The sequence below is a fragment of the Bombina bombina genome, chromosome 9, assembly GCF_027579735.1.
Source record: "Bombina bombina isolate aBomBom1 chromosome 9, aBomBom1.pri, whole genome shotgun sequence".
NCBI lineage: Eukaryota > Metazoa > Chordata > Amphibia > Anura > Bombinatoridae > Bombina > Bombina bombina.
The window spans coordinates 17,342,944-17,357,986 of record NC_069507.1 but is presented as its reverse complement, the minus strand read 5'-3'; the positions used below and the strand labels follow the sequence as shown (position 1 = coordinate 17,357,986).

The 15,043-nt window shown below is 39.5% G+C and overlaps 1 protein-coding gene across 4 annotated transcripts in view; it reads left to right on the top strand.

Moving 5' to 3' along the window:
* ANAPC16 (anaphase promoting complex subunit 16) overlaps positions 1–8,456 on the top strand; it is an 18,167-nt gene extending 9,711 nt beyond the window's left edge. For 2 of the 4 annotated variants that reach the window (XM_053691923.1, XM_053691924.1), the window contains exons 3-4: positions 4,989–5,063; positions 7,841–8,456. In XM_053691923.1, the coding sequence (XP_053547898.1) occupies positions 4,989–5,063; positions 7,841–7,977 (212 nt within the window). In that variant the 3' untranslated portion in view covers positions 7,978–8,456. Of the gene's footprint in view, positions 1–4,988; positions 5,064–5,832; positions 5,911–7,840 lie in introns of all 4 variants that reach the window. The other 2 variants (XM_053691926.1, XM_053691925.1) reach the window with 2 other exon arrangements.
* The last annotated feature ends 6,587 nt before the right edge of the window (positions 8,457–15,043 follow it).

Below are 15,043 nucleotides of genomic sequence, written 5' to 3'. Positions count from 1 at the left end.
TTACTTACTATAAGTATATAATACTTTGTGCACAAGGAGGAGGCTATGCATTTCAACAAAGGATAAGCAAATTATATAATAGGGAAAGTTGTTTAAAATTGCATGCACTTTCTTGAATTAATATATTATTAAAATATTAGAACTTCAGACCAGGCCATCCATCCATGTGAAAAACATGTAGATAATAGATACAGATTAGACTAATAGAGACATTATTAGACAATAATAGTATACTATATTTATTTATAATACATTTTTTATATATGCAATATTATTCAATAATGCAGCAATTAATTATGCAGCAGCCTGAGCCTCAGTCAGCTCAGCATACTACGTTAAGTAAATAAGGCAAGTATTTAATTGTTACCCCTTATTGTGTAATAAATGTGATTGTGTACCCCTTATTGATTTGCTCTTACCTATTGGCAAGTAGTAGGCAGTTGAGGCAATAGGCAGGCATGGCAATGGCAATTATGGCATGGCATTGGCAAAATGTACAACGTTTTGGTAACTATTAACTAAACAAACAGTTAGTTAGTCTAATTCTCACCATAGGTCTCCTCCTCTGTCTCCCACAAAATAAAAATGAGCCCGCCGTGTAGCTGTAGTATACCGCCGTGTACCATCATCAATCTCAGGCAACAAACTCCTGCTTTGCTGCTTTGCTCCTACTGCGTAACTTCGGCACTTCAAGAGACCGCCCATGAGCGCCCATGTTGCTTTATTGGGTGACGTGACGTCAGTGACGTCAAAACGATGTACCGCGCACTTTCGCGCACTTTCTTTTACGTTTCCTGGAGGCTGGTCACGTGGGTAACGTTAATCGATTATCGCGTCTCAGCGCATCGATGCAGAATCGTTTCATGCCGCATCGCGATGCATCGTCAAAACGATTATTTTTGACAGGCCTAATATATATATATATATATATATATATATATATATATATATATATATATATATGTGTGTGTGTATACATACATACATACATACATACATACATATATACATACATACACTATATATATTTATTTTTGTGATCTTAAATTATCAACATATGTCAAAAACAGCACAGAAACATATAATATAAATATAAGCTAAATAGTTACCTAAAAAAACGCTTTTTTTAATAATCAAACCATGGCGGCGTAAATATTTATAGGGATGTACTGTGATAAATTGGGAGTAAATGCTTTTTCCGACTGGCGAATGTTTTTATTATTTACGCCCCAGCTCGCCTGCGCAAAGTTACGTCTTATTTTGATGAATTCAGGCGCACATGTGCGCTTCTCCGGAGGCGAGCTGGGGCGCAGTTACAGGCGAAGCACATACAGAGTTCGTCTAGCCTTTGATAAATCTAGCCCTCAAGTGTAATACAGTTTACTGTTTTCAGTCAGGAAGTGAGACTTTTTTTATTTTGCTTAATGGAACCTATGCACCAAGTTTTGTTATTTCAGCATTCTTTTCTTTCTTGAAATCATCTTGAATTTCTGTGTTCTTCCCTATTTAAAGGGACAGTAAAGTCATAAGGCATTTATGATTTAGACAGAGAATACAATTTTAAACAACTTCCCAATTTACTTCTATTATTTAATTTGCTTCCTTCTCTTGTTATTCTTTGCTGAAAGGTTTATCTAGGTAAGCTTAGGAGCAGCAAACAACCTAGGTGCTAGCTGCTGATTGGTGGCTGCATATACAGTATATACTGATTTGTCATTGGCTCACCCATGTGTTCAGTTAGAAACCTGTAGAGCATTACTGCTCCATCAACAAATGATACCAAGAGAATTAAGCAAATTTGATAATAGAAGTAAACTGGAAAGTTGTTTAAAATGGAATGCTCTACCTATATCATGTCCCTTTAATGGGTGTCCCACATGGCTAAAATATAAGCCAATATTAAGTTAAATTAGCCAATATTAAAATGTCTCAATGCTTATTGCACAGATCATTTAATAGATTTGTTAAATTATACAATTAATTTGTGTCTTGGAGAGCAGAAAATGTTATAATTTACAGGTATTACACTGCCCTCACCCTGGTGACAAAATGATCTGTGTAGAACTAGAACACTGACCCTCACTAACCATATAAATAGTTTGGGCTTCCCTTGTTTTGTTTAGTAGTTTATGCACTCATTCCACTGGTCTGCAGCATTTCATGTTGTTATAGAGGCATTATTTATCCAAGTTGTTTTTTCTATTAACCCTTCACTGCTAAAGCAAGTTCAACTCTTCTCGGGATCCTTAAAAGCTGTCAATGAGTCTTCAGGCTTTGGTACACTGTGATGACAGTAAGAGACATTCACTTAGTCGTAAGAAACTGAGAGAGGGGATACTGACTGATCTAACGTAGATCATTCTGCATAGTGTACCATATTGCTGAAAAAACACAGATCACCTGTCTTATAATATGCAATTCACTTATTTGTGTTAACTCCTTCGGCTAAACAGACGTACCATTGCATCACGAAAACATGGGTCTTAAGGACCCTAGTGACGTAATAGTATGTCCGGCCATTTTTTAGGGTGAACAAGGGATCCCCTGCATTCCCTCACCTGCCCGCACCCCAGAACTTGCTTCAGATCTGAGGCAGTGTGTCTAGGTTGAGTCAGAGCTCAGGTGGTCATGTGATTGCTGTGATAGCGAATCACAGCGATCACACAAATACTGTACAAAACAAGTAACAGTAAGGTCGGGTCGGCCCAGCAACAGGGGGAGGTGCAGGAAGAAGATGGAGGGGGGGGGGCTAAGTTAAGAAAACATTTGGAAGGGAGAGGGAGGGATGGTACTCTACATTATAGATACAAATGTCAAATCGGGTGGTGGGGGGTGGCTACAACAAGTTCACAGGGAGGTGGAAAAGGGTGAGGACCACTACGTTACAGCAAAAAAATATTAAGAAAAAATGAAAGTTAAAAAAAAATATTCTGAACTGGGTGCTGGCAGACATCTGACTGTAACTAAGATGGTCACCAATAAAGTGAAATAGTGGCATGAAATATACCTAAATGGGACTGAATCAGTACCTTGGGTTGTCTACTAAAAAAAAAATATGTATAGTTTTGACAGGTAAATAAAATAAACAAGGCTCTATTTCTGTTTAAATGGAGTGATGCCAAAAATACCGGAGAATTTTTAGCATTTTTGCTAAGTTCTTTGAAACTTCTGGTCCTTAAAGGGACAGTAAAGTCCAAATTAAATTTTCATGATTGAGATATTGCATGTAATTTTAAACAACTTTCCAATTTTACTTTTATCATCAAATTTGCTTTGTTCTTGGTATTCTTAGTTTAAAGCTAAACCTAGGTAGGCTCATGTGCTAATTAATAAGCCCTTGAAGGCCGCCTCTTATCTGAATGCATTTGAAAGTTTTTTCACAGCTAGACAGTGCTAGTTCACGTGTGTCATATAGATAACATTGTGCTCACTCCTGTGGAGTCTTTGAGTCAGCAGACTGGCTAAAATGAATGTCTGTCAAAGTAACAGATAAGGGGGACAGTCTGCAGAGGCTTAGATACAGGGTAATCACAGAGGTACAAAGTATATTAATATAACTGAGATAAGGAGCAGTCTGCAGAGGCTTAGATACAAAGTAATCACAGAGGTAAAATGTGTTAATATAACTGAGATAAGGAGCAGTCTGGAGAGGCTTAGATACAAGGTAATCACAGAGGTAAAAAGTATATTAATATAACTGAGATAAGGAGCAGTCTGCAGAGGCTTAGATACAAAGTAATCACAGAGGTAAAAAGTATATTAATATAACTGAGATAAAGAGCAGTCTGCAGAGGTTTAGATACACAGTAATCACAGAGGTAAAACATATATTAATATAACTGAAATAAGGGAGCAGTCTGCAGAGGCTTAGATAAAGGGTAATCACAGAGGTAAAAAAGTGTATTAATATAACTGAGATAAGGTGCAGTCTGCAGAGGCTTAGATACAAGGTAATCACAGAGGTAAAAAGTATTAATTTAACTGAGATAAGGGGCAGTCTGCAGAGGCTTAGATACAGGGTAATTACAGAGGTAAAAAGTATATTAATATAACTGAGATAAGGGGCAGTCTGCAGAGGCTTAGATACAGGGTAATCACAGAGGTAAAAATTATATTAATATAACTGAGATAATGAGCAGTCTGCAGAGGTTTAGATACAGGGTAATCACAGAGGTAAAAAGTATATTAATATAACTGAGATAAGGAGCAGTCTGCAGAGGCTTAGATACAGGGTAATCACAGAGGTAAAAAGTATATAAATATAACTGAGATAAGGGGCAGTCTGCAGAGGCTTAGATACAAGGTAATTACAGAGGTAAAAATTATATAAATATAACTGAGATAAGGAGCAGTCTGCAGAGGCTTAGATACAAGGTAATTACAGAGGTAAAAATTATATAAATATAACTGAGATAAGGGGCAGTCTGCAGAGGCTTAGATACAGGGTAATCACAGGTAAAAAGTATATTAATGTAACTGAGATAAGGGGCAGTCTGCAGAGGCTTAGATACAAGGTAAATAGGTAATCAGAGGTAGAACATATATTAATATAACTGAGATAAGGTGCAGTCTGCAGAGGCTTAGATAAAAGGTAGTCACAGAGGTAAAAGGTTTAGCTTATTAATATTACTTTTAGTTTTGCAAAACTGGGGAATGGGTAATAAAAGAATTACCTTTTTAAATAACATTTTTGGTGTTTACTGTCCCTTTAATGGGTTAAATTTGTAACAGCTGCAATTTCTATTGTATTGAGTTTTTATTTATTTAATCACGTGAGATTTGCAACAACAAAAAAAAACGTATTTGTATTATAATGAAATAGATGTAAGTTATAATAGATAATGAGTATAAATAATGTTTGTTAGCGAAGCAGTATGTTTTTTGCAAACACCATGTAATGCTGCGTTTTGTATAGTGCTAATGTTGCTCTATTTGTTGGATATTCTCCTCCGTATCAGACCTCACTAACATTCACTTTTTATTTGCAGATGGCTCTGAGAGATTCCTGTGCGAGTCCGTCTTCAGCTATCAAGTTGCGTCCACCCTGAAGCAGCTGAAGCACGGTTAGTAAATTATACGCAGTGTCCTCCTATATAGGTAGCAGCGTCCTCTCTGAGTATACATAGGGGCTAATCGGCTCTTGTTTGCTGCAGTAACTAGTTGTGGCCCTGGGGGTGGAGTGACTACACCGGCTCTTCATGCTCGGGTGTCATTTGCATCAGATCATTAATCACTAGGTCAGATTACAGCCTGGAAGTTGGGATAAACTGTGAAGAGGCCGGGTCTGGAGATGTATATTCCTCCCCTTCCATCCTCAGCTAATGCTTCCCAGGTGTTCCCTCTCCTGTGCAGATTGCTGTGTATTTACTGTGTGTTAGCATTAACCCTTTGCTTTGCATTTGGAGCCCTCTCTTACAACCAAGGGGTTAATATAATCACTACAGACAGTGATGTAGGCTGCTCTTATAACGAACTAGGGACAGTAGCAAAAGAGCAGGCTGTGTGGGGAGTGTGAATTACGACTGAACTGCAAGAAGAAAACAGGAGTTTTTATTCTCATTTTAACTTCTTTAGCTGCAAACTTTTTAAAAAGTGTCAATGGCAAACTTGATTTTCATAATTCTTTATTAAATGATTATTCTTTTACTACACTGTCCCTTTAAGAAACGTGTTTAAATGATTTATTTTGTATTTTAGTCTTTGCAATGCTGTACTTTAAAGGGACAGTGAACCCAGTGTAATTACAAGACATTTATGTTGTGTTCCTGTAGAATAATATATCAGCCAAGCCCAACCATTAACATTATTTTTACTGTACTTATTTTTCAATAGCAACACTTTACCCGCCATTTTCCTTATTTGGAGGAGTCCATCTGGGCTTTAGTCCACAGACAACAAGGCTGTCATAAAGTTAGTATATATGTAGCATGGTTAGCCCTGATGTGTCAGCTGGTTCATATCAAGTTTTTAGAATTTTCAGAGCTAAATTGCATGAAAAGGGGTGAAATAGATGATGAAAGTCTATTGCAAAGTTGTATCATCACACATAACTAAACATTTTATATAAACAGCTCAAGGTGTTTGCTGTGCCTTTAATTACTGATATAAGGTATGCATATATTAAAAATGTCCCTTTTAAAGGGACATTGTACACTAGATTTTTCTTAGCATAAATGTTTTGTAGATGATACATTTATACAGCACATCTGGTAGTCTTTTTGTAAAAATGTAAAGTTTTTGCTTATTTTTTAATAATATTGTGCTAGTTTTTAGACTCCCAACCAATCCCCAATGTTATAAATGTATACTGATGTATACAGACCCCCAACTTGTGTAATAGGTCTTTTCATTTGCAGAGGAGGGGGTGTCTGCTTTTCTTGCTTTCTCAGCCCATTTATGTGTGTGTCCCAGCCTAACCTAATCAACAGAGCTAAACTGGGAGCTGTTTACTGTAAACTGGGAGCTGTTTACAGTACATTTTTAAAAGTTTTATACTGGGTTTTTATATCCGTTTCTGTGCATATTCTCCTTTATAGTAGTGTCTCTAACATGCATGTATATGGAAATTGTTGCATACTGTCCCTTTAAGACTTTAAATCAGACGTGAGTCTATTACCTGCGGACACAAGGCCCTGAGGCTAAAAAGCAGACACTTGTTTTACGTCCTTTTTATTATTTTTTTTGTGAAGCGTAAACTCGTACATTTAGTTGCTTTTTTTTTTTGCATTTAATAAAGATTTGTCTGTATATTGGAGTCAACAAGAATAAGAGATCATTGTGCGTCTTATTAGCCCTTAGTGCTGAAATGTTACAGGGACGTCACTGCATGGCATATTTAAAGTGATTTATTTTGCTCTTCGTGAAGTAATCTGTACAGAAGGACGCTGCCAGCTTGGAATTTCTTTTCAGGTTAATTTTCTGTGCTGTTTTTAGTTGATGGTTTTTTAGATTTAAAAAAAAAACTGACATGAAAATAACCTGCTGAACACCAGGCCAGCTCATATTGGCAGGTGTCATACATGTCATTTAGAGGGGCACATGACCTCCCAGAGTCTATAGGCTGTACCGTACCCCCTTTTATTGGACACACAACTAGAGTGTTTAACTCCGCTGTGTGTGGTTTAGGATGAAGAAAGGGGACTTCAGAAGGAGAGCAGGCGCTTTATGGGATAAAATACAGGACCTATGTGTTCTGTGCTTAATAAAATAAGGAAGAGAAGCTGGAGCTGCGTCTAGAGGATCCTGCACTACAGGTTTAAAGGAACAGTCTACTCCAAAATAAACTTTCATGATTCAGATAGAGAATGTAATTTTAAACAATTTTCCAATTTACTTTTTATCACCAATTTTGCTTTGTTCTTTTTGTATTCTTAGTTGAAAGCTAAACCTATGAGGTTCATATGCTAATTTCTAAGCCCTTGAAAGCCGCCTCTTCTTTCAGGGCATTTTGACAGTTTTTCACCACTAGAGGGTGTTAGTTCATGTGTTTCATATAGATAACACTGTTCTCACGCACGGGGAGTTCAGGTGAGCCAGCTTCAATTTGGCTAAAATTTAAGTCTGTCAAAAGAACTGAAATAAGGGGGCAGTTTGCAGGGGTTTAGATACAAGGTAATAACAGAGGTAAAAAGTAAATTAATATAACAGTGGTGTTTATGCAAAACTAGGGAATGGGTAATAAAGGGATTATCTATCTTTTTAAACAATAACAATTCTGGTTTAGACTGTCCCTTTAAGCCAGTTGCCTTTGTAGTACTTTTTTTGTGTGTGTAATTGTGTCTAGTGCATTATACACAAGACTGGGAAGGAGAATGTTTTAATTACAGTAACATTTGTATAGGTGTCATCTTTGCAGATCAGCAAGTCTCGCGCCTGGAAAAGCTAGCCGGCTTGGTGGAAGAGTTGGAAGCAGACGAGTGGCGATACACACCCATAGAGCAGCTCCTGGGCTTCACACCATCCTCGGGAGGAAAGTGACTCCTAATGCTAAAGATGTCTCTCTACAGCCATTACTAATCCTACACAACATACGTCCATTTGTAGCCCTGTCAGCGGGGGAATTTAATATTTATGTATTCACCATACACATAAAACCCAGACAGTTTTTTTATATATATAGTTTCTATGGGATTTGCAGTCACTGTATAACATTATCCTCAGCATGTAGCAGAAATAAAGCTAAACAATGACATCTTGTACAATGTGAGCCCCAATACAGTTGCCCACAATATGATTTACCCACTGCTGCAATGATGGAGTTGATAAAAAAAAAAAGTCTTGTACCGGGCCTTGTGATATTTGTGTATTAGAGTGATTTTTGCCAGTTTCTCTCTGCTTTGACCGTTTCTTTTTGTAATGTGTTTTTGTACAAATAAAGATAATTGTTGTTAACAAACATGCAATATTCAGGTACACTTTGTATTTTGCATAAGAAAATAAAACTTTCTGTTCAGTGATGGTGTCGGTTTTTATTCCATAAACCTGTCGTGTTCTCACTAGTTTGCTTCACTGCTGGAGGATTTATTTGTCAGTCATGTCTTGGTTTAATTTGCAGCGTAGGGATCTGCACCTTGAAGCACTTGGCTTTATTTTTAACTATTTAAACATTATGATGTATTTGAGCTGTGTTCTGGATCGCAAGCATTTTCAGTTGGTTGATATCTTATATTGGGTGATAATGCTTAAGAGGCATATTTGTGTATGCAAACTGCAGTGTTCCTGTGCTATAAGATATAAACATGCTCTAGTGTCTGCTTCTCTTTTCTATAGACTTGTTAAAGGCAGATATCTGCTCTCAAGAAATGAAGCCCTATTTTGTTTCCATTGGCTCAACCACACAACCAATCTTATTTTTAGTTACTTTAAAGAACACTTGCATTCAGAAATAGACACCTCACTCCTCGTGGTTGGCTATTTTTGAAAATATAACAGCAGAAGGACTGAAGCAAAGGTTACGTGCAGACATCTGCCTGTGGGAGGCATGTGCAAGAGGGAGCTTGTGTAGGATGTGTGACTGGTTCATAAACACTCTGTGCATATGATGATCAGTGCTGTCTGGTGTAACACACTTGTATAGGCCCAAAAATAACAATTACAATAAAGATTTATCATCCAGAGCTGATACTGCAGCAATTCACTCGAGCATCAGAGGCAAATGTTTGTTTGCTTTTTCTTTTTCAAACAAAATATCTGTTGTGTATTGATTCTCTAATGTAAATTAAAGTGAAAAACCCTCTGTTCCTCTTAGCACCCCCCCCCCCCCCAAAAAAAGGTCTCAATATTTATGGGCATTCTGTTTATTATGGATTACTGAATCTTTATGTATTAATAGATCTTCTTTTGTGCTGTTTAAGATAAAGGGTACAGGGTGCTTTTATATAAAAATGTGGGAACGTTTATGTCAGTGACCCTTATAACTTAATGCAAACGGTCCCTGTGTTACAGTAACGCTCTTACCACACTAGTAATGTGCACTGTGTATGTACATGATGGATCACAAGGTCTCTTGTCTTGTTTCCCATCTCTCTGATAGGAACTTGCACATGATGGTCAGTGGGTTGCAGCTCCCACGTGTGCTGTTATAGCTGTGTTTGCCTGTGTGTGGCATTTAGCAACACATACACAATATTGCCAGCTGATGTCGTCACACTTTGTACATATTGCAGTGTGTTACAGATTGTCTCCCACGTCCTGATCTCTGTGAGTGGAGCAGATGTTGCCACACGCAGTATGAGCTTGTGACGTACACAGATTTTCACGGTTGTCATTATGTTGTTTGTAAAACATTTTAATTGGAGTTGGGGATGTGCAGACTTGTTCTCATTAGATCTTTTAAAACTACATTGTTAATTAATGAGAACTGTTCCAATGCCCTGATGATATCTACTCTCTCCTCTTTGTAAGGATACGTCACTTCTCTTGCACGACCCAAGGAGGACGATTAGTACATATAAAACAGTCCCCTCAGATCATCTCAGGGCTGTAAAATGTCTGTTGCAGCAAACACATATCACAGAAGAGTACTCAATGCTTAACCCTTGTTTGACCATAAGTCACATACACACACTATCTCTTCCCTTATATGCATGGAGGGATGGTGACTACATCAGGGGCATCGGTAGCATGTGCAGAAAGACCACACCGCTTACAGTCCCATTGGCAGCGGTAGCAGTGATCTACATGCAAACACAAATGGGTTTTATTCAGATGTGCTTTATAACAACCACTTCAGGCTCAGTACATATTTGTATAGCCTGGGCTAAGCAGAAGATGTATATAATGGTTGTACCCAGGGGTATAGCTAGACCTCACTGGGAACCAGTGGCACGGCCCCATTTATTTCACCAACACCTCCTTTACAAAGCACCACTAACTCCAATCTGCTTCCTCCAGGATAAGGAAAAGAGTACAATATGAGACATGCACCCCTTGCACTCAACTGTTTCTTCTACAGTCCTGACCAAAAGTTTTGAGAATTACACAAATATTAATTTTCACAGTCTGCTGCCTCAGTTTTCTCCTGTTAAGTGTGGTCAGTCCACGGGTCATCATTACTTCTGGGATATTATCTCCTCCCCTACAGGAAGTGCAAGAGGATTCACCCAGCAGAGCTGCTACATAGCTCCTCCCCTCTACGTCACCTCCAGTCATTCTCTTGCACCCAACGAATAGATAGGATGTGTGAGAGGACTGTGGTGATTTTAATTAGTTTATTACCTTCAATCAAAAGTTTGTTATTTTATAATAGCACCGGAGTGTGTTATTCATTCTCTGGTAGAATTTGAAGAAGAATCTACCGGAGTTTTTTCTATGATTTTAGCCGGAGTAGTTAAGATCATATTGCTGTTTCTCGGCCATCTGAGGAGAGGTAAACTTCAGATCAGGGGACAGCGGGCAGATTAATCTGCAAAGAGGTATGTAGCAGTTTATTATTTTCTGACATGGAATTGATGAGAAAATCCTGCCATACCGTTATAATGTAAACTCAGCCTTAAATACAGTAGATGTATCTGGTATCAGGCTGTCATGTATGTATATTTTACACTTCAGTATTCTGGGGAATGGTACTTCACTGGATTTATACTGTATGCATAGACTTAACCTAATTTGCAGGGACTTGCAATAGGTTTTTAAATAACAATTAATTTATTGAGGTTAAACGTTTTTTGCTGGCATGTAAAATCGTTTATTTCTCTGAGGTACTGGGTGAAAAAATGTTTTGGGCACTGTTTTTTCCACTTGGCAATAGTTTTGTGTAAATTTAAACAGTTTACTGATCTCTCTCACTGTTATGTGTGAGGGGGAGGGGCCATTTTTGGCGCTTTTACTACGCATCAAAAAACTCAGTCAGAGGTTCATTTTCTTCCTGCATGATCCGGTTCATCTCTACAGAACTCAGGGATCTTCAAAGCTTGTTTTGAGGGAGGTAATCATTCACAGCAGAGCTGTGAAGATTGTAGTTGACTGTGATAAAAAACGTTTATTTGTGTATTTTTTTTCTGCTGTCAGGGTTAGTTATCCTTTGCTAATGGGAACAATCCTTTGCTAAAATTGTATATTTCTTACAAAGATTTGATGCTATAATTTATTTATTTCAACTGTCATAATTTTTTCTGTGCTTCTTATAGGCACAGTTCGTTTGCATATTATTGTAAATTACTTGAAAAGCATTTCCAAGTTGCTAGTTAATTGCTAGTGTGTTAAACATGTCTGATTCAGAGGAAGATACATGTGCTATATGTGCTAATGCCAAAGTGGAGCCCAATAGAAATTTATGTACTAACTGTATTGATGCTACTTTAAATAAAAGTCAATCTGTACAAATTGAACATATTTCACAAAACAACGAGGGGAGAGTTATGCCGACTAACTCGCCTCACGTGTCAGTACCTGCATCTCCCGCTCGGGAGGTGCGTGATATTGTAGCGCCGAGTACATCTGGGCGGCCATTACAAATCACATTACAGGATATGGCTACTGTTATGACTGAAGTTTTGGCTAAATTACCAGAACTGAGAGGTAAGCGTGATCACTCTGGGGTGAGAACAGAGTGCGCTGATAATATTAGGGCCATGTCAGACACTGCGTCACAGGTGTCAGAACATGAGGACGGAGAACTTCATTCTGTGGGTGACGGTTCTGATCCAAACAGACTGGATTCAGATATTTCAAATTTTAAATTTAAGCTGGAAAACCTCTGTGTATTACTAGGGGAGGTACTAGCGGCTCTGAATGATTGTAACACAGTTGCAATACCAGAGAAAATGTGTAGGTTGGATAGATATTTTGCGGTACCGGCGAGTACTGATGTTTTTCCTATACCTAAGAGACTTACTGAAATTGTTACTAAGGAGTGGGATAGACCCGGTGTGCCGTTCTCACCCCCTCCGATATTTAGAAAAATGTTTCCAATAGACGCCACCACACGGGACTTATGGCAAACGGTCCCTAAGGTGGAGGGAGCAGTTTCTACTTTAGCTAAGCGTACCACTATCCCGGTGGAGGATAGCTGTGCTTTTTCAGATCCAATGGATAAAAAATTAGAGGGTTACCTTAAGAAAATGTTTGTTCAACAAGGTTTTATATTGCAACCTCTTGCATGTATTGCGCCTGTCACGGCTGCAGCAGCATTTTGGTTTGAGTCTCTGGAAGAGACACTTGAATCATCTACACTAGATGAGATTACACACAAACTTAAAGCCCTTAAGTTAGCTAACTCATTTATTTCAGATGCCGTAGTACATTTAACTAAACTTACGGCTAAGAATTCCGGATTCGCCATTCAGGCACGCAGAGCACTGTGGCTAAAATCCTGGTCAGCTGATGTTACTTCTAAATCTAAATTGCTTAATATACCTTTCAAAGGGCAGACCTTATTCGGGCCCGGGTTGAAAGAGATTATCGCTGACATTACAGGAGGTAAAGGCCATGCCCTGCCTCAGGACAAAGCCAAAGCTAAGGCTAGACAGTCTAATTTTCGTTCCTTTCGTAATTTCAAAGCAGGAGCAGCATCAACTTCCTCTGCACCAAAACAGGAAGGAGCTGTTGCTCGCTACAGACAAGGCTGGAAACCTAACCAGTCCTGGAACAAGGGCAAGCAGGCCAGGAAACCTGCTGCTACCCCTAAGACAGCATGAATCGAGGGCCCCCGATCCGGGACCGGATCTAGTGGGGGGCAGACTTTCTCTCTTCGCCCAGGCTTGGGCAAGAGATGTTCAGGATCCCTGGGCGTTAGAGATCATATCTCAGGGATACCTTCTGGACTTCAAATCCTCTCCCCCAAGAGGGAGATTTCATCTGTCAAGGTTGTCAACAAACCAAACAAAGAAGGAAGCGTTTCTACGCTGCGTACAAGATCTTTTATTAATGGGAGTGATCCATCCAGTTCCGCGGTCGGAACAAGGACAAGGGTTTTACTCAAATCTGTTTGTAGTTCCCAAGAAAGAGGGAACTTTCAGGCCAATCTTGGATTTAAAGATCCTAAACAAATTCCTAAGAGTTCCATCGTTCAAGATGTAAACTATTCGAACAATTTTGCCCATGATCCAAGAGGGTCAGTACATGACCACTGTGGATTTAAAGGATGCTTACCTTCACATACCGATTCACAGAAATCATTACCGGTATCTAAGGTTTGCCTTTCTAGACAGGCATTACCAGTTTGTAGCTCTTCCATTCGGATTGGCTACGGCTCCAAGAATCTTCACAAAGGTTCTGGGTACTCTTCTGGCGGTACTAAGACCGCAAGGAATTTCGGTAGCTCCGTACCTAGACGACATTCTGATACAAGCTTCAAGCTTTCAAACTGCCAAGTCTCATACAGAGTTAGTACTGGCATTTCTAAGGTCGCATGGATGGAAGGTGAACGAAAAGAAGAGTTCTCTCTTTCCACTCACAAGAGTTCCCTTCTTGGGGACTCTGATAGATTCTGTAGAAATGAAGATTTACCTGACAGAAGACAGGTTAACAAAGCTTCAAAATGCATGCCGTGTCCTTCATTCCATTCAACACCCGTCAGTAGCTCAATGCATGGAGGTGATCGGATTAATGGTAGCGGCAATGGACATAGTCCCCTATGCACGCCTACATCTCAGACCGCTGCAATTGTGCATGCTAAGTCAGTGGAATGGGGATTACTCAGATTTGTCCCCCACTCTGAATCTGAATCAAGAGACCAGAAATTCTCTTCTATGGTGGCTTTATCGGCCACATCTGTCCAGGGGGATGCCATTCAGCAGGCCAGACTGGACAATTGTAACAACAGACGCCAGCCTACTAGGTTGGGGCGCTGTCTGGAATTCTCTGAAGGCTCAGGCACTATGGAATCAGGAGGAGAGTCTCCTTCCAATAAACATTCTGGAATTGAGAGCAGTTCTCAATGCCCTTCTGGCTTGGCCCCAGTTAACAACTCGGGGGTTCATCAGGTTTCAGTCGGACAACATCACGACTGTAGCTTACATCAACCATCAGGGAGGGACAAGAAGCTCCCTAGCAATGATGGAAGTATCAAAGATAATTCGCTGGGCAGAGTCTCACTCTTGCCACCTGTCTGCAATCCACATCCCGGGAGTGGAGAACTGGGAGGCGGATTTCTTAAGTCGTCAGACTTTTCATCCGGGGGAGTGGGAACTTCATCCGGAGGTCTTTGCCCAAATACTTCGACGTTGGGGCAAACCAGAGATAGATCTCATGGCGTCTCGTCAGAACGCCAAGCTTCCTCGCTACGGGTCCAGATCCAGGGATCCGGGAGCGGTTCTGATAGATGCTCTGACAGCACCTTGGACCTTCAAGATGGCTTATGTGTTTCCACCCTTCCCGATGCTTCCTCGATTGATTGCCAGAATCAAACAGGAGAGAGCATCAGTGATTCTAATAGCACCTGCATGGCCACGCAGGACTTGGTATGCAGATCTAGTGGACATGTCATCCTGTCCGCCTTGGTCTCTACCTCTGAAACAGGACCTTCTGATCCAGGGTCCATTCAAACATCAAAATCTAACTTCTCTGAAGCTGACTGCTTGGAAATTGAACGCTTGATTTTATC